Raw genomic sequence first — 17961 nt, forward strand, 5'->3', positions numbered from 1 at the left:
TACTGTGTTGGATCGCCTCAAACATTGATTCATACATCATCCATTATTTGAGCACTTAGTGGCTGAGCGGTGTAGCAAGAGCATGTTTTCAAAGCACATTTTGCACCTTTAAATGCTAGCCAACCACGCTCAGGAAGTAATACAGAAGCGGATTTACAATTGGCTCTCCTGTTGAATAATCTCATTGGTTTTGCATTACCACCACTTTGTGTATTTGTGCTCTCGCTTTTTTAGTATTTTGAGGTTTCTCGGCCACCGTAGGGTGAAGTCATACGGAAACAAAACACACGTCGTGGAAACCGGAAGTGACAGCTTCTTCACTTGCGACACTCGGGGAAACAAAACTAATGTGACGTATTTTCTATTTTCATATGAAGGTTTAATTGCTATTTTTATGGAGTTAGGAACGAGAGACTAAAATATGTGACTTACTTTGCTCGTTTCGCGTCGGTTTCTCTGTCATTCGTGCTTCCTGCTTATCTTTTCAGCCGGCCTCGATAGGATTGTCTCTGTTGGATGGGATCAGTCAACCATTGTTTGGAATTACTACTAAAGGGTGGGTATCATACAATTAACATTACTTTTGTATTATTATCTGCGTTTATGTTCATCTTATGTCTGTGTTTCCAGGTTGTATTCTGTACAAAAAAATGCAGCAATCAGACAATATTTGCGAAGATGACGCGATGGTGGATGTTCATTTTAATGCTTTACCCAATGCCCTGGTTGCATACAAAGTGCCAGCGGACTTATTTAACGGTGGACACCTGAAGGTAAGAAAAATAACAATATTGACTACAACGGTGGCGAAATGAAATGTAAATGTATGTAATGTATTTGCTGTAGTAGTGCAATAAGTTCCTAAGTGCTTCAATCAAACTGTGGTGTGGGCCTAGGGTGGAACAGGAGAAGCGCACGTGCCATTAAAGGAAACTTCCGTTAAAGCGTCATTGACGCGTTAACTTTGACAGCCTCGAATTAATACTGTTTAATATATCGGGTTTAGCTGTGAGCTGGAGATGAAGGTAGCAGGGGGTTAGCATGTGTGTTAGCTTTAGTATATTTAGTATATTTTCACCACGTTGTATTTTACGATTTTAATGTAAGGAACGTTTTCGCCTGCCTGGTGATGATGTGGAAGTAAATATGAGAAGTACATTTATTATTGAACTTTGCTTGTCTTCCCTGTAAATACACACACACACAACACACTTCAGTGACCATCCTTCAAAATAAGAGCGTCGCTTGTCCGATGCCTACTTAAACAAAACAAGAGTCATAAAATATCATAAATAGGCAGTTAGAGTTGCATACAACTTCTGTCCTTATTGATCCCCTTCTTTCCCACTAATTTTCTCTCTCCCTCCTTCCGTCTGCAGGCTAGCTTTGAGGCTTTATTCCATTCTTTTGATCCGGAAGTTCAGTTCCAGTACTTCAAATCCTTCCGTCGGATCAGAATGAATTTCAGCAACACTCTGGCTGCGGCCAAAGCAAGACTACAACTGCATAAAACAGATTTCCACGGCAAAGAAATGCACCTTTATTTTGCCCAGGTATGTTAATGAGAGATATTGTGTTATTTTTAAGTGGTGCCTATACTCAGACCTGCTAGCATTTTTATATATCTGAGTCCGCATCAAGTTGCATTTAGCATCGTGGTCAAGTGTTTGGTATGTAGACCACAGGAGATCAGGAAGACCTGGCTTGGCAGGTACGTCATGGTCGTCTGCTTTTCTCTACAGTCTGTTCACATTGGCAGTCCTCGACTTGAGCCACCAAAGCCAGATAAGCAATTCCTGATCTCGCCCCCCGCATCGCCTCCAGTCGGCTGGGAGCAGTCCCAGGACTCCATGCCTGTCATCAACTACGACCTTTTGTGTGCAATCTCAAAACTAGGACCAGGTACCGCAATGACTATATATTTTGGGGATGTTCCGATTTGATGCTGCCAATACTGATCTCCATAATCCATGAGTGAAATCGACCGATACCGATCACACAGTTTTGACCAGTTTCTCATCTACTATCAGTTTATCTTGGCTGTTTATGTGGGCGATAATCCTGCTGAATATTATTCAATTTTAGATTCTTTTAATTGTGATCCGTTGGTTGAGTGGTTAGCGCACAGACCTCACAGCTAGGAGACTAGGGTTCAATTCCACCCTCTGCCATCTCTGTGTGGAGTTTGCATGTTCTCCCCGTGCATGCGTGGGTTTTCTCCGGGTACTCCGGTTTCCTCCCACATTCAAAATGTGCCCTGTGATTGGCTGGCGACCAGTCCAGGGTGTACCCCGCCTCTCGCCCGAAGACAGCTGGGATAGGCTCCAGCACCCCCTGCGACCCTCGCGAGGAAAAAGCGGTAGAAAATGAATGAATGAATAATTGCTCATGCTAACAAATCCCATCTCCAGGTGACAAGTACGAGCTCCACACGGCTACACCCACAACTCCCAGTGTCGTCGTCCATGTTTGCAAAGAGGAGCTTTGCGACAGCTCATCTCAGGATGACGGCGATCCAAACAAGCGACAGCCTTCACGGCCCAAGATCATCCAGACGCGTCGGCCTGACTATACATCCACTGACAAGCACTGAACCTTTCTGGATTACGGCTACAAAATATCGTTGTGATGTAATTGTTCCAGGGGGCAGCAGATGTGCTCTCTGAGGTTCAAATGTTTGGGGGATGATGGAGCCTATTTTAGGAGGCAACCAGAGAATCCTGTAGGTTCAGTCTTCAGGTTAGTTACCTAATGATCCGTACCACTCTTCAATTTGAGGTTCAGGGATGATTGTGGAAAAATAATATACAGATTATGTTCATGCATGTTTATTTTTGTTTTTTTTTTACTGGTTATATGTATTAATTAAATAGTTAAGTTTGTGTGCTATTATAATGTGTTCATGAGAAGAGCTTGTATAACAGACAGCATCATTCTTGCATGTCTTGGGTGGAAAAAACAAAGTGTGACTGTTCAATAAAACGCAATAGGTACATGCATGTCATATTTCCATAGTTGCTATTTCAGAGGCGTGTGTGTGTGTGATAATACATCGTTACCACTGTAACTGTGTGTTGTGTACAGTGTGTATTGTCCCCATGTGTGCTGCTTTACACTGTATACTGCACCAAAATGGGGACCTAATATTAAGTGTTGTCAATTCTAAATGTTAAATGACATGGAAATATGATTCTCTGTCATTTCATAGTCATCTAAAAAGGAAGAAGCTGTGTATTCAGATTCATTCATTCTAAGAATTGTCCATTTCTCAAATAACACATATCATCATACCACATTATATATAGTTCTAAAATGTCCATTATATATTATTCTGATGTAGGAACTACTGCAAGATGCTGTTGCTGAGCCAAGATGCCATTAAAAGAAGGGAACTGACTAATATAATGTGTGTAAATACATTGCATCTCAATGGACTTCAGGTCAGGACTTTGAGGTGGACTTGTTTGTGGGTTTTGGATCATTGTCCCGCTGTAGACCCCGGGTTTGTTTCAGTTTGAGGTCACCAACAGATGGCTGGACATTTGCCTTAGGGATTGTTTTGGTAGAGCAAGTCTTCCAGGTCCTGAAGCAGCAAAACAGCCCCAAACCATCACACTACCACCACCATATTTTACTGTTCTTTGGGATCTCTTTCTGTTTCTTGGTAAAATTGAGACAAGTTTCTTTTTTTTTTGTTCAGCTGTAGTTTTTGTCTTGGAACTTTGCCATACAGTCCAATTTGCCCTGTGTCTGTCTTATGGTGACCTTAACTGAAGCAAGTGGATGTTATTTTGGGGTCTTTAGTGACCTCTTAGATGAATAGTAGTTGCGCTCTTGGAGTAATTTTGGTTAAAGTTTCACCCCTGATCCATGTTTTTATGGATAATGGCTCTCACTGTGGTTTGCTGGAGTCCCAAAGCTTTAGAAATGGCTTTATATAATATTTTCCAGACTGATAGATCACAATTAATCTGTTATGTTTAACAGTGGGCGTTATGTTATGTTATTATTATACATTATTCAGTGTATATACGTATTAGGAGCACACATCATTACCATTTTAAGTTGAATTTTGATATTTTTTCATGACCATAAGGAACAGGAGAAATGTGATTGAGAAGTACTTATATTGTATGGATATTTCCCTGGAAGTATTTACACAATGCAACGTTTATTTTAGTAATGGCATTGTTAAAACTCTTCAGCACTCTAAAATGGCGGCCAAACCCGCCCAGGGAATAATACGGAAGTTAATGATGAGTCCTCTCTCACATTGTACAATCTCCTTGGTTTGAACGCTGAAAACAGCATTCTTGCCATACGCATGCGCGAAGAGGCGCATTTAAGCCGGCACACATCTCGTCATTACACCGGCTCCAGCTGTAATATTATTGTTTTCTTTACAATTTCTAAAATTGTTACTGATTATTATACAAAACCGCTAGGAATTGATATCAGGCTCAAAACAAACAAAAAAAGATCAACGAACCTCGTGAGGATAAGCTGAATAGAAAATAAATGCACAACGCGGAACGTTAACTCCTCAACAACCGTTCCTACCCGGACACTTGGCTGCACACTTTTAAAATGGCAGCCAACATAGAGCAAATCTTTCAAGATTTTATTTTAAATAAAATCAGAGAAATCGAAGACCAGAATGTCGACACAACGTATGTCACGGTTTTATTTTTTGCATGCATGCTAGCTACCAGACTCAACGTGATAGGTTTCAATACAATGTTAAAATTGGTTGTTAAGCGATATTTACGTTAGTTTATCCCACCCATTCGTAATAACATGGGAATTGCTTGTCGGTAAGCAGTGGCTGATATATAGCTAACGACATTGTTGCATGGCAGAATGAGGGATCATAGAGCATCAAACTTTCTGTGGTGTACATGACGCTGATGATGCTTTTAATTCTGCATTTTCATGGTCACGAATAACTGGTTGTAGTTCACAATGTCATACAGCGTGGTGTTTTTATTGCTAATGTCTATGCTATAATATAATATACATGAATGAGTAAAATGTAGTCAAATTAACACTCCTCTGACAACGTCAATCAAAATAAAGCCATATTATCAGTGATTATGCAGATGTGTTTAATGTGTCTATTGAATCCCATCATATTTATTTATGCATTCTCTTTTATAGCAGTGCTGCACATGCTGATTTGTGCAGTGACGCGGCTTCTGGAGACAATGGAGACGGAAAAAGCGATGGCAGGAGCTCACATAAGAAACATAAGAAGCACAAAAAGCATAAAAGTAAGAAGAAGAAAAAGAAAAGAGAGAAGGAGGGAAAAGAGAGCCATTCGGAATCCGGGGAAGAATTGGACACACAAACAAAATCTCCATGCAGGTAAAACTGATTATTGTAAAGTTGCTCAAAATAAGCCCTTAATAATTAATATGTGATGGTACGTTTGCTGTGCTGACTCATGAGTGCACAAACCTCTTATGATGTGTTCATGCAAGGTGGTTCTGTTTCAAATCGTCCAGTGACTTTAAATTAAACTGAAATAGTCGGTGGAACCCGAACACAAACCGATCTAATGCCGACTTTTGTAACGCTGGTTTCATTCATTTATCACAGAAAAGGAGCCTCAACAGTGAATGAGCAGCAAAGTAAGTGTTTTCCGTCTTTATATGAAATATGAAAGAAACTACAAAGAAAAATGTACTTTTTGGAATTTTGTCCATCAGCCACAATTCTTGTGAGACATGAACACATATGTATTTCTGTTTTTGTGCGTTCTAAAGATATACAAACAGATAAAGAGCTAAGAATGCATGTAACAATAACACATAATGTGCATATTAAAGGGGACCTGTTGTGCTTTTTCCACTTTTCTGACCTATAAATGTTGTTGGAATGTTATATTTTCATGTTAAAAAATGACACACAAGAGAGAAACTTATAAAGCAAGTATGAATGTACCTATTACTACATTTTAACAACTATTATATTATATTAAAGCATACAAACTTGTTGTAGGTGTTTTAATAGCGGTCTTTGTTGGCGGCATAGGTGTATCCCATCACATGTAACAATTAGCTGTCTCTTTTAGCCGTTTTTTATATATTTAGAGGCACAAAAAAGAGAAAGATGTTTGTTCATGTCTCACATAAGGATTGTGGATGATGGGCAAAAAAACCCCCCAGAAGTTCAATTCTCCTTTAACAAGCTGTTGTCATGTTTTTTCGAGGTGATGATAGCAGCTCCAGAAGTCAGAAGCACAAAACAGGAAAAAGGAAGAAGAAGAAGAAGAGGCACAAAGATGAGAGACGAGAATTTGACCGAAAGCAAAGAGAGATGAGAAGGCAACGAGAGGAGCTACCTGATATCATCCCAAAAGACGTAAGAAGAACATCTTACGCAATATACTTCATGCTCAAATTCCTGATCTCCTGTCTGTGTTGTATCTCTCCAGGATGGTTCCAGCAACTTAAAAGCGAAGGAGAGGAGGAGTAGTAGGAGGAGCTACTCACGTTCACATTCCAACTGTTCACATTCCAGTGGAGAGAAGTGGACTTCACGACTCGGCAAGCGGGAATCCAGATCTCGTTCGAGATCCACTTCACGTAATCACAGCACCCGGTCCAGGTCCAGAGCCAGACACAGGTTGTATAAAACCATAGAGGTTCAGATATATGCAGTATATACAAATTAATTGAAATAATCTTATCCCTCCTTTCTTGCTTATTCTCTTGTTTGTCTGGGAATACAGTAGATCCTTAGAAAACAAGCGGGATTTGGACCGGTCCACAGAGTCCAAACAAAATATCTCAAAAGGTGTCCAGCTTCTGTCTCAAAGTCCGACAGGAGGAGCCACAGTAGAACTACAGAAGCCAGACCAGAGTCACAAGTCAGCAGCGACGACAAGAGAAAGTTCATGTCGGAATGGTACGTTGTTTTGTCCACTATATTTAAATAACTATTTCTTGGTTGTCATAGTAGCGTTACCCTCTGAAGCTACTTCTTGTAGATGTTTTATTGTGATTTAATGCTACAATCGCAGATGATCCTGCAACCTGGTCCTTGCCGAGCCCATGTGTTGACTCGAAACATATGGATGAGTCCATCGTCCCACAGATAAAAGCATCAGAACACACGAGAAAATCCCCTGCAAAGACGAGGCATAGCTCCTCCAAGACCCAGCCGAGGAGTAAAGAAGGGAAATTAGCGACGAGGCAGCAAAGATCCAGGTCACCTCATAGAACCCACAGGACGAGGTCCAGATCCAGGAGCTCCTCAAGGAGGAAAAGATCCCGGTCAAGGTAGAGTCCGCTGGATTATTTCTTAATGTTGCTGTCTTTTAGTTTGCTACTGAGGAAAATACAGGAAGCAGAACTGGAGGTAGCAGAGATGAGGATACTGAGGTTCTCATTGGGAGTGACCAGGATGGATAGGATCAGGAAAGAGTACATCAGAGGGACATTACATGTTAGAGATAAAGTCCTTTAGGCCAGACTGAGATGGTTGGGATGTCCAAAGGAGAGATAGTAAATATTTTGGTAGAAGTTTGCTGCCAGGTAGGAGGCGAAATTGGAGGTTTATGGATGTAGTGAAGGAGGACATGAGGGGAGTTGGTGTGAGGGAGACAGATGCAGAAGACAGGTGGAGGAGATTGATTTGCAGACTCGGTTAGCGTGTTTTTATCAAATTTACAGCAAAAGCTAACCTCAGTTAATGTACATTTACCTTACATTACCTTACATTTACCTTACAATGTTATTAATACACAATATGAGACCAGCTGTGTACTTCATGTATTTTTATCACAAAACATCCTTTTTTAGCAACCTATTGGCTTGCTAATGAAACCATAACCTTGCTAACTAACACAATTACACCACAAGTACAGAATCAGTTTTTCTTTTATTCATGTGGTCTATTCAGGTCCAGAGTCCGGAAGTCCCGGAGGTCACGTTCTGCATCTCGAGGATGGCAGGCCACTTACAGCCAGAGGGACCGCTGGAAACGAGAGCCAAGCCACTCGCCTGTGCTTATTTTACGCAAAAAAAGATCCCCGACGCGGCAACGTCGCACACATGCCAGCAGCCCTCAACGAATCAGTGAACTAGGTCGGATATTATTTTTACCATTTTGTTACCAAATCAGGCCTTATTCACTATATCGCTGTGGTAGATAATGAATAAAGGTACTAAAGTACTACTTAGTGAGAATGTACCTTTTTTGTCCCCTCAGGAAAAGAACAGCTATTGGAAATTGCCAAGGCCAATGCGGCCGCCATGTGTGCCAAAGCAGGTATGTCCATCCCCGCCAGCCTGAGGACCTCAATTCTACCGTTGGCGTTGCCAAACATGGCCATGAACGCCGCTATGGCCAGTATGACAGCAGGTATGAATATTAATGGCATCAAACATGTTCACGCGACACTTAACTCTACATTATTTACTTCACAGCCACTATGACGGCCGCCTTGTCCAACATTGGCACCCTGTCCTCGCTGCTGCCCACCATTTCCAACAAAGCTGCTGGTGCAAACCTCGCTCAGCCCATGAACGCTGCTTTTGAGGAAGTGAAAAAGAAAGTAGTGAAGCAGGCGAATAGCATCAGCATTAAGGAGTTCACTGATGTAAGGCCGTCTTGCAGCGTTTTATTTCTATATGTATTGTAACTTAACCCCCCCGTTGTGTTCTGAGTAGTAGTAGTAGCCAAAACACAATTTTACTGTATTTTCTGCGTCAAATTCACCATCAAACATGCCGGGTTCCCTCCAACCATTGTCGGAGTCTGTCGTTAGATACTCCTACCGGCAGCGTCACTGTCAAAGCGGGAATTTCACCCTCAAACATACCGGGTTCCCTCTCATCATTGTCGGAGTCTGTTGTTGTTAGATAGTCCTACCGGTAGCGCCACCGTCATCGCGGCAATTTCGCCATCAAACATGTTAGGTTCCATCCAACCATTGTTGGAGTCTGTTGTCGTTAGGTAGTCCTACCGGTAGCACCACCGTCATCGTGGCAATTTTGCCCTCAAACATACCGGGTTCCCTCTAACCATTGTCAGAGTCTGTCGTTGTTAGATACTCCTACCGGCAGCGTCACTGTCATAGCAGTAATTTCGCCCTCAAACATACCGGGTTCCCTCTCATCATTGTCGGAGTCTGTCGTTGTTAGGTAGTCCTACCGGTAGCACCACCGTCATCGCGGCAATTTCGCCATTAAACATGCCGGGTTCCCTCCAACCATTGTCGGAGTCTGTTGTTGTTAGGTAGTCCTACCGGTAGCACCACCGTGATCGCGGCAATTTCGCTATCAAACATGCCGGGTTCCCTCCAACCATTGTCGGAGTCTGTTGTCATTAGGTAGTCCTACCGGTAGCACCACCGTCATTGCGGGAATTTCGCCCTCAAACATATCGGGTTCCTTCTCATCATTGTCGGAGTTTGTCATTGTTAGGTAGTCCTACCGGTAGCACCACCGTCATTGCGGCGATTTCGCCATTGAACATGCAGGGTTCCCTCCAACCATTGTCGGAGTCTGTTGTCGTTAGATACTCCTACCAGCAGCGTCACCGTCATTGCGGTAATTTCGCCCTCAAACATACCGGGTTCCCTCTCATCATTGTCGGAGTCTGTCATTGTTAGGTAGTCCTACCGGTAGCGCCACCGTCATCGCGGCAATTTCGCCATCAAACATGACGGGTTCCCTCCAACCATTGTCGGAGTCTGTCATTGTTAGGTAGTCCTACTGGTTGCGCCGCCGTCATCAGTAGTAGTAGTAGTAGTAGTAGTAGTCAAAACACAATTTTACTGTATTTTCTGTGTCAATTTCGCTATCAAACATTCCGGGTTCCCTCTCATCATTGTCGGAGTCAGTTGTCGTTCGGTAGTCCTAGCGGTATTTCCACTGTCATCACCGTTGGTGATGTTGCCAGATATTGTTTTCTAAGCTAGAACAGCATCATTAAATGTTATTTCATGTTTATTCTACAAATGTATTGCTTTACACTGTGGACAATTTTTTTTTAAATTGTCATCTGTACGTCGTATTTGTGGTTGTAGAAGTGCAAGATGATCGTGGACAGCAAAGGCGAGCTGCCGGTGGCAATACCACACGTGTCATTGGAGGAGGATGATGAGAAACCGTGTGGGGGATTGCTTCTGCGTGAACATAAAGCCATCAGCTTCAATATTAATGTAACATATTCCCTCCTTTACTGTCAAAATGTACTCCAGTACGTTGTACAGTGAACGCCATTTGAACGTACAATCTTCCTGTTGTTGAACCAGAGTACAACTGTACGACCAGCAGCCACAGGCATGGCTAAAGAGTTCCCCGTGTCTTCAGGATCTCAACACCGTAAAAAGGTCTCAGTGAAAGATTCACAGTGTTTTTTTTTTATTGTGTTGTGATTAGAGTGTTTTGATACAGTGTGTGCTTTCCAGGAGAGCAGGACACTAAACGCCTACGGAGATTGGGTCCCAGTGGACAAAACGTTTGACGAGGCGCAGACCGCCGGTCTCATGGTTGCACCGAGCTCGCTATCAGGAACTAGCGAAACTCTGAAAGCCGCCGCATTGCTGGGACCTGCTGAGTCCTTGACAGTAGATGGCGACAGCGTTTTTCCTGACCCACCACCTCAGGTTCGTTTGCCCTGAGAAAGTTTTTATTTTTTATTTTTATATTTATCAATTTAGGAATGAGTGACACGTTTCCTAAACACTTTTCATCTTTGTAGCCTGTAGACATTTCTCAGGCTGTGAGTGAGAGGATCAAAGCTCAGAGGCGCTTGGCCGAGAACCCTCATGATGTCAGCGCCATCTGCATGCTTAGCCGGGCCCAAGAGCAGGTAGATGTTTATTATTGTTATTATTGTTGTTATTATTGTTGTTGTTGTTGTTATTGCTATTGTTATGATGATGATTATTATTATTCATTCATTCATTTTCTACCGCTTTCCCTCACAAGGGTTATTATTATTATTATTATTATTAATTCATTCATTCATTTTCTACCGCTTTTCCTCACGAGGATTATTATTACTATTATTATTTATTCATTCATTTTCTACCTCTTTTCCTCACGAGGGTTATTATTATTATTATTATTATTATTCATTCATTCATTAATTCATTCATTTTCTACCTCTTTTCCTCACGAGGGTTATTATTATTATTGTTGTTGTTGTTGCTATTGCTATTGTTATGATTATTATGATGATTATTATTCATTCATTCATTCATTTTCTACCACTTTTCCTCACGAGGATTATTATTATTATTATTCATTCATTCATTTTCTACTGCTTTTCCTCACAAGGATTATTATTATTATTTATTCATTCATTTTTTACCCCTTTTCCTCACGAGGGTTATTATTATTATTATTATTGTTGTTGTTGCTATTGCTATTGTTAGGATTATTATGATGATTATTATTCATTCATTCATTCATTTTCTACCGCTTTTTCTCACGAGGATTATTATTATTATTCATTCATTCATTCATTTTCTACCGCTTTTCCTCACGAGGGTTATTATTATTATTATGTAAATCCTCAAAGATACAATAGCACACTATTGTTTCCAGTCACTTTTGCTAGTAGTTTAGATAAAAAGATCCATAGGCAGATTTCTACCATTTTTTTCTGTTTTTACTATAGCCTTGATTACAAATATTTGTGTTTGGCATCAACAAGGCCAGAGAGCAACATTTCAGCTTTTATTAACAATTATTTTTATGATATACAACAGAGGAGGAGCGATAAAAACACACACAAGACTTTATATCAGCATCCATGATAACAGTGGCGCAACCTTCCGCTGGAGTCCTTTGGCGCTCTCTAGTGGACAGAGGCAGCATTGCAGTCCCCTGGCATATCCAATTCAATATCTTACTGAGACGAAATACATTATGGGATGAAGTTTATTTTTCTTAAACTAATATTGGCTTGTCTTGTACTTGGTTCTTATGTAACATTTGAGTCAGGTAGTAAATTTGCATCTGCAATGTGAATGAATTGTATTGTGATGCCGGTTCACAACTCCTGTAACTCCATCATAACATCAACAGCGATGTTATTTTAAGTCATCCCAAGTTTTCCTTTCGTAGGTGGATTTGTGGGCCCAGTCCAACACAGTTCCTGGTCTATTCACGGGCTCCACCGGGGCCCAGGTCCTCTCTACGGAGGAGCTGTCCAATAGCGGACCACAGGCTTGGCTGAAGAAGGTAATGACCACGCAGTCCAGTACTGTTCTATATATAGAACCCATCTTCTGATTAGCAAATGCTAATTGTAGTAAATTGTAGTTAATGACGTTACCTTGCAGTAAGAATTTTGCGGCTTCACTCAATAATACATTTTGTTGTTTTGTGTTTGAATATACTATATTCTCATTAAAAACTGTATTTGGGGTGGTAGAGCAGTCGTCTCCCAATCGGCAAGGTTGCGGGTTCGATCCTCCATCATCCATTGATCATGTTGAAACATCCTTGGGTAAGATACTGAACCCCCAGTTGGTCCTGATGCTGCATCATCAGTAGGTGTCAAAGTGGTGGAAAAGCGCTGTACTGGGATCAGGGATGACTGGAAATCACAGAAACCACAACTCTCTTACCTGGCTGACCTGCTGTGGCCTGTGGGCGGGCTTAGCAATTTTGGTTTTGGGGCCTTGGGGGCCCTCTTAATACTGTATGTAGGAAAGGCATCCTCAATATAAAACCATGCACTAATTTATTACAAGGTGAACGAATGAGAGAATAAAGTTTCTGTTCTAGGACCAGTTCCTCAAGGCTGCACCAGTGTCAGGCGGCGTAGGCGAGTTTCTAATGAGAAAGATGGGCTGGAAGACAGGGGAAGGCCTGGGGAGGAACCGTGAAGGCACCGTGGAGCCCATCATCATCGACTTTAAGGTGGACCGCAAAGGTTCGGAGTTCCCGTAGTACTTGGTTTCACAGACTTGAAATGAACGGTGATAAAATACTGATCTTGTTTGATCTAGGTCTGGTTGCTGAAGGGGAGAAGCCACAAAAACCAACGGGGGGACTGGTGGTAACCAAGGACCTCATGGGTAAATGATAAAAGTATTATTGCTAATAAGATGACTGAATTGAAGTGAACTGTGTGTGTATAACTGTGTGTATAAATAAGTATACTAGTATTTGGAGATCTGGACCACCTCCTTTATTTCTTCTCATCCAGGCAAGCACCCGGTGTCGGCTCTCATCGAGCTGTGCACCAAGAAAAGGATGATGCAACCAGACTTTGTCATGGTTCATCATAGCGGCCCGGACCATCGCAAGAATTTCCTCTTCAAGGTATGCTTTTATCGGATCTCGCCTACTTTGTGGAGACATGGGGCGAGCTCATCACAAGCTCATCAGAATGTCCGATCCACTTACTGGCATCATCATCATCATTTACATCAGGATATTGAACTACTGCTTTCTACACTATTAGAAGTATTATCATTGCATGTATGTACCGTATTTTCAGCACTATAAGGCGCATTTAAAAGTCTTTACTGTCCTTTTAATGCTGTGCTCCTTATGTGTGTTCCAAAGTCTGGAAAAATGTTGTTGTTCTACTTGGGTAAAACTTTTTTTTTTTGCAGTGCCCCCCCCCCAAACGTGTTCTGAGTAGTAGTAGTAGTAGTAGTAGTCAAAACACAATTTTACTGTATTTTCGGCGTCAATTTTGCCATCAAACATGCCGGGTTCCCTCCAACCATTGTCGGAGTCAGTTGTTGTTAGATAGTCCGACCGGTAGCACCACCGTCATTGCAGCAATTTCGCTATCAAACATACCGGGTTCCCTCCAACCATTGTCGGAGTCAGTTGTTCTTAGGTAGTCCTATCGGTAGAGCCACCGCCATCACGGCAATTTCGCCATCAAACATGCCGGGTTCCCTCCAACCATTGTCGGAGTCTGTTGTCGTTAGTTGGTCCGACCGGTAGCGCCACCGTCATCGCGGCAATTTCGCTATCAAACATACGGGGTTCCCTCTCATCATTGTCGGAGTCAGTTGTCCTTAGGTAGTTCTACTGGTAGCGCCACCGTCATCGCGTCAATTTCGCCCTCAAACATACCGGGTTCCCTCTCATCATTGTTGGAGCTTGTCATTGTTAGGTAGTCCTACTGGTAGCGCCACCGTCATCAGTAGTAGTAGTAGTAGTAGTCAAAACACGATTTCACCGTATTTTCTGTGTCAATTTTGCTATCAAACATGCCGGGTTCCCTCCAACCATTGTCGGAGTCTGTTGTCGTTAGTTGGACCGACCGGTAGCGCCACCGTCATCGCGGCAATTTCGCCCTCAAACATACCGGGTTCCCTCTCATCATTGTCGGAGTCAGTTGTCCTTAGGTAGTTCTACTGGTAGCGCCACCGTCATCGCGTCAATTTCGCCCTCAAACATACCGGGTTCCCTCTCATCATTGTTGGAGCTTGTCATTGTTAGGTAGTCCTACTGGTAGCGCCACCGTCATCAGTAGTAGTAGTAGTAGTCAAAACACGATTTCACCGTATTTTCTGTGTCAATTTTGCTATCAAACATGCCGGGTTCCCTCCAACCATTGTCGGAGTCTGTTGTCGTTAGTTGGTCCGACCGGTAGCGCCACCGTCATCGCGGCAATTTTGCTATCAAACATACGGGGTTCCCTCTCATCATTGTCGGAGTCAGTTGTCCTTAGGTAGTTCTACTGGTAGCGCCACCGTCATCGCGTCAATTTCGCCCTCAAACATACCGGGTTCCCTCTCATCATTGTCGGAGCTTGTCATTGTTAGGTAGTCCTACTGGTAGCGCCACTGTCATCAGTAGTAGTAGTAGTAGTCAAAACACGATTTCACCGTATTTTTTGTGTCAATTTTGCTATCAAACATGCTGGGTTCCCTCCAACCATTGTCGGAGTCTGTTGTCGTTAGTTGGTCCGACCGGTAGCGCCACCGTCATCGCGGCAATTTTGCTATCAAACATACGGGGTTCCCTCTCATCATTGTCGGAGTCAGTTGTCCTTAGGTAGTTCTACTGGTAGCGCCACCGTCATCGCGTCAATTTTGCCCTCAAACATACCGGGTTCCCTCTCATCATTGTTGGAGTCTGTCATTGTTAGGTAGTCCTACTGGTAGCACCACTGTCATCAGTAGTAGTAGTAGTAGTATTAGTAGTAAAAACGCAATTTCACTGTATTTTCTGCGTCAATTTCGCTATCAAACATACCGGGTTCCCTCTCATCATTGTCGGAGTCAGTTGTTCTTAGGTAGTCCTGCCGGTAGCGCCACCGTCATTGCGTCAATATTGCCCTCAAACATGCCGGGTTCCCTCCAACCATTGTTGGAGTCTGTTGTTGTTAGGTAGTCCTACTGGCACTGTCATAGTGGCAATTTTGCTATCAAACATACCGGGTTCCCTTTCATCATTGTCAGAGTCTCTTGTTGTTAGGTAGTCTGTGGTCGCCGGGGGCAACATCTCCTTGAACTCCCTGTCTTTTGTTAACCCTCCTAGAATGCTAGCAAGCTCTCACTTCACTTAACTTAGCTTTTCACAGGAGAGATATTAGCGTTGTTGTTGGTGAAGATACGAAAGAAAACTCTGCTTCTTCCTACTCGTTTTGGACATATGGAACTGTGATAGGAATTATGGGATGTATTCCATTGTAACTTCCATCCTCCACGTGTTGTGTCCTCACCAGGTGACAGTGAATGGTGTGGACTACCAGCCTCAGACGGCCAGTCCAAACAAGAAGCATGCCAAGGCGATGGCGGCGACTGTGGCACTGCAGGCTCTTGGCGAGGTATCGAGTCCAGTTAGAGACTCCAGTACTTGTTTTCTTGCTTTGCCTAAGAAGTCTACCTTATTTATTTGTTCCAAACGGTCAGACTAAAACCGAAAATGTAAATTCTTTGCATATGTATCATATAAACACACGTAATGGTCTTTCACTTGTGTAGCACTTTTGCATCTCAAAGCGCTTTGACGCTGTTAGCATATTTACCTACTGATGACGCAGCATCAGGACCAACTTGGGGGTTGGGTATTTGACCAAAAATGCATGATCACAGCAGGACAGAGGCTTGAACCCACAACCTTTAGGTTGGGAAATGACCACTGGCCCCCGCCTCTGTGGAAGTTAACGTAGGAAAGACACGGACAAGGACCTATACGTAACGTACATGTGACGTGATGTCAGTCATGTGATGGGACTTCATCTAAAACTGTTTTTGTTTTGTTGACTAGGTTCCTGTTGACGGACCAGGACTTTACACAGGCCCCGTCTTCACCGCCGCTTCCACTGGGCCCCTGTTCTCCACGTAGACGCACGACTGTTGCGTTGACCTACTTTTTATATCCTGTCCCATCATTTCTAATTTATTTCTCTGGACGCACACTAATACGAAGAAATACTGTGTTACTTGTGGAGTATCTTAAATTGAGAATTGTAAAATATTTCCAGTAATGGTATAGTTGTAGTACAATACACAGATTGCTACTGTTAAAGATGTTTTTCATATACTGTGTACTAAAATAAAGATTATATTTATTTCACATATATAGTGAAAAAAGCCCACTTATTGTCTTTAACAACGTATAATGTTGATGTTTGGTTAATGTGCTCGTTAAGGGCTAGCATTTCTTGGCTACTATTTTTTAGCCATGTGTCATCCACAAATCTGGATTAGTGATTTTGGGGGGGCGTTCTCTTTTAAAAGGGGACCTATTATGCTCATTTTTTGACCCTTTGTATTGAGTTGTGGACTCCTATAGAGCAGCGACACACAATAACCAGCACAGCTTTCTAGATCTTCCAGAATCTGCACCCATTCCTGCTGTATTTCTTGGATTTTGTGCTTCCCCGCAGGAACAGTCTGTTTTAATTTATTTCACCCAGGTCCCCACTCCGCTTTTGACCCCCCGACAGACTGTGTATGAACTCAGTTGCAAATGTGAAAATTGTAAATAGTTGATGGTGATAAAATATATTTGTAAATAAATTGTTATTTTCATGTAAAACAACTGTTGATGTTGTGGCAAACGTAATGTCGTTTTTTCAGTTTTTTTCAACTTGCTGCTAATGCACTTTTCTGGTGAAAAAAACAAGAAACCTCACACATACTCAACAGGGGCCCCAGGAGCACCCAAAAATGGCATAAAATGCAAAAAATTTAGGGCTTCAATTTTTGACAAAAAACGTAAGGGGTTAGTATGTCGTTTTTTTCGGTTTTTTCAACTTGCTTCTAATGCACTTTTCTGGTGAAAAAACAGGGGAAACCTCACACATACTCAACAGGGGCCCCAGGAGCACCCAAAAATGGCATAAATTGCAAAAAATTTAGGGTGTCAATTTTTGACAAAAAACGTAAGGGGTTAGTATGTCGTTTTTTTTTATTTTTTTCAACTTGCTTCTAATGCACTTTTCTGCTCAAAAAAACAGGGGAAACCTCACACATACTCAACAGGGGCCCCAGGAGCACCCAAAAATGGCATAAATTGCAAAAAATTTTATGGCGTCAATTTTTGACAAAAAACGTAAGGGGTTAGTATGTCGTTTTTTTCATTTTTTTCAACTTGCTTCTAATGCACTTTTCTGCTCAAAAAAACAGGGGAAACCTCACACACACTCAACAGGGGCCCCAGGAGCACCCAAAAATGGCATAAAATGCAAAAAATTTAGGGCGTCAATTTTTGAAAAAAACGTAAGGGGTTAGTATGTCGTTTTTTCAGTTTTTTTCAGTTTTTTTCAAGTTGCTGCTAATGCACTTTTCTGGTGAAAAAAACAGGGGAAACCTCACACATACTCAACAGGGGCCCCAGGAGCACCCAAAAATGGCATAAATTGCAAAAAATTTAGGGCGTCAATTTTAAAAAAAAAACGTAAGGGGTTAGTATGTCGTTTTTTTTCATTTTTTTCAACTTGCTGCTAATGCACTTTTCTGGTTAAAAAAACACAAAAAACCTCACACACACTCAACAGGGGCCCCAGGAGCACCCA

The 17961-nt window shown here is 42.2% G+C and overlaps 2 protein-coding genes across 5 annotated transcripts; both read left to right on the top strand.

Annotated features, from left to right (window-relative positions):
• The first annotated feature begins 177 nt into the window (after positions 1-177).
• Positions 178-3397, top strand: LOC131137717 (calcipressin-1-like). 2 transcript variants are annotated; one of them, XM_058085974.2, is made up of 6 exons: positions 178-349; positions 489-556; positions 631-773; positions 1380-1553; positions 1743-1902; positions 2412-3397. In XM_058085974.2, exons 2-6 carry the CDS (start codon positions 517-519, stop codon positions 2591-2593), a joined length of 699 nt encoding a protein of 232 aa, XP_057941957.2. In that variant the 5' UTR covers positions 178-349; positions 489-516; the 3' UTR covers positions 2594-3397. The 2 variants fall into 2 exon arrangements, with proteins under 2 accessions (XP_057941957.2, XP_078654221.1); XM_078798095.1 differs by having other exon boundaries at positions 179-556.
• Positions 3398-4209: 812 nt separating this feature from the next.
• sonb (SON DNA and RNA binding protein b) lies at positions 4210-16962 on the top strand. 3 transcript variants are annotated; one of them, XM_058085844.2, is made up of 20 exons: positions 4210-4670; positions 5158-5364; positions 5599-5630; positions 6212-6363; positions 6437-6627; positions 6734-6909; positions 7025-7283; positions 7906-8090; positions 8215-8367; positions 8433-8605; positions 10037-10171; positions 10265-10342; positions 10421-10618; positions 10714-10824; positions 12087-12203; positions 12753-12900; positions 12977-13045; positions 13177-13292; positions 15664-15765; positions 16209-16962. In XM_058085844.2, the coding sequence occupies exons 1-20, from the start codon at positions 4588-4590 to the stop codon at positions 16284-16286; spliced, it is 2763 nt and encodes a 920-aa protein (XP_057941827.2). In that variant the 5' UTR covers positions 4210-4587; the 3' UTR covers positions 16287-16962. The 3 variants fall into 3 exon arrangements, with proteins under 3 accessions (XP_057941827.2, XP_057941828.2, XP_057941829.2); XM_058085845.2 differs by having other exon boundaries at positions 6737-6909; XM_058085846.2 differs by having other exon boundaries at positions 5161-5364.
• Positions 16963-17961: the final 999 nt, after the last annotated feature.

The sequence above is a fragment of the Doryrhamphus excisus genome, linkage group LG17 (assembly GCF_037039965.1).
Source record: "Doryrhamphus excisus strain RoL-2023G ecotype Guam linkage group LG17, RoL_Dexc_Guam_v1.1, whole genome shotgun sequence".
Taxonomy (NCBI): domain Eukaryota; kingdom Metazoa; phylum Chordata; class Actinopteri; order Syngnathiformes; family Syngnathidae; genus Doryrhamphus; species Doryrhamphus excisus.

Excerpts from the sequence above, each read along its gene's own strand:
- LOC131137717 (XM_058085974.2), top strand. The coding sequence starts at position 517 with ATGGGATCAGTCAACCATTGTTTGGAATTACTACTAAAGG. Across the intron at positions 774-1,379 it reads TTAACGGTGGACACCTGAAG|GCTAGCTTTGAGGCTTTATT; the intron begins GTAAGAAAAATA and ends TTCCGTCTGCAG. Across the intron at positions 1,903-2,411 it reads AATCTCAAAACTAGGACCAG|GTGACAAGTACGAGCTCCAC; the intron begins GTACCGCAATGA and ends TCCCATCTCCAG.
- sonb (XM_058085844.2), top strand. The coding sequence starts at position 4,588 with ATGGCAGCCAACATAGAGCAAATCTTTCAAGATTTTATTTTAAATAAA. Across the intron at positions 10,619-10,713 it reads TTCCTGACCCACCACCTCAG|CCTGTAGACATTTCTCAGGC; the intron begins GTTCGTTTGCCC and ends TCATCTTTGTAG. Across the intron at positions 12,901-12,976 it reads CTTTAAGGTGGACCGCAAAG|GTCTGGTTGCTGAAGGGGAG; the intron begins GTTCGGAGTTCC and ends TGTTTGATCTAG.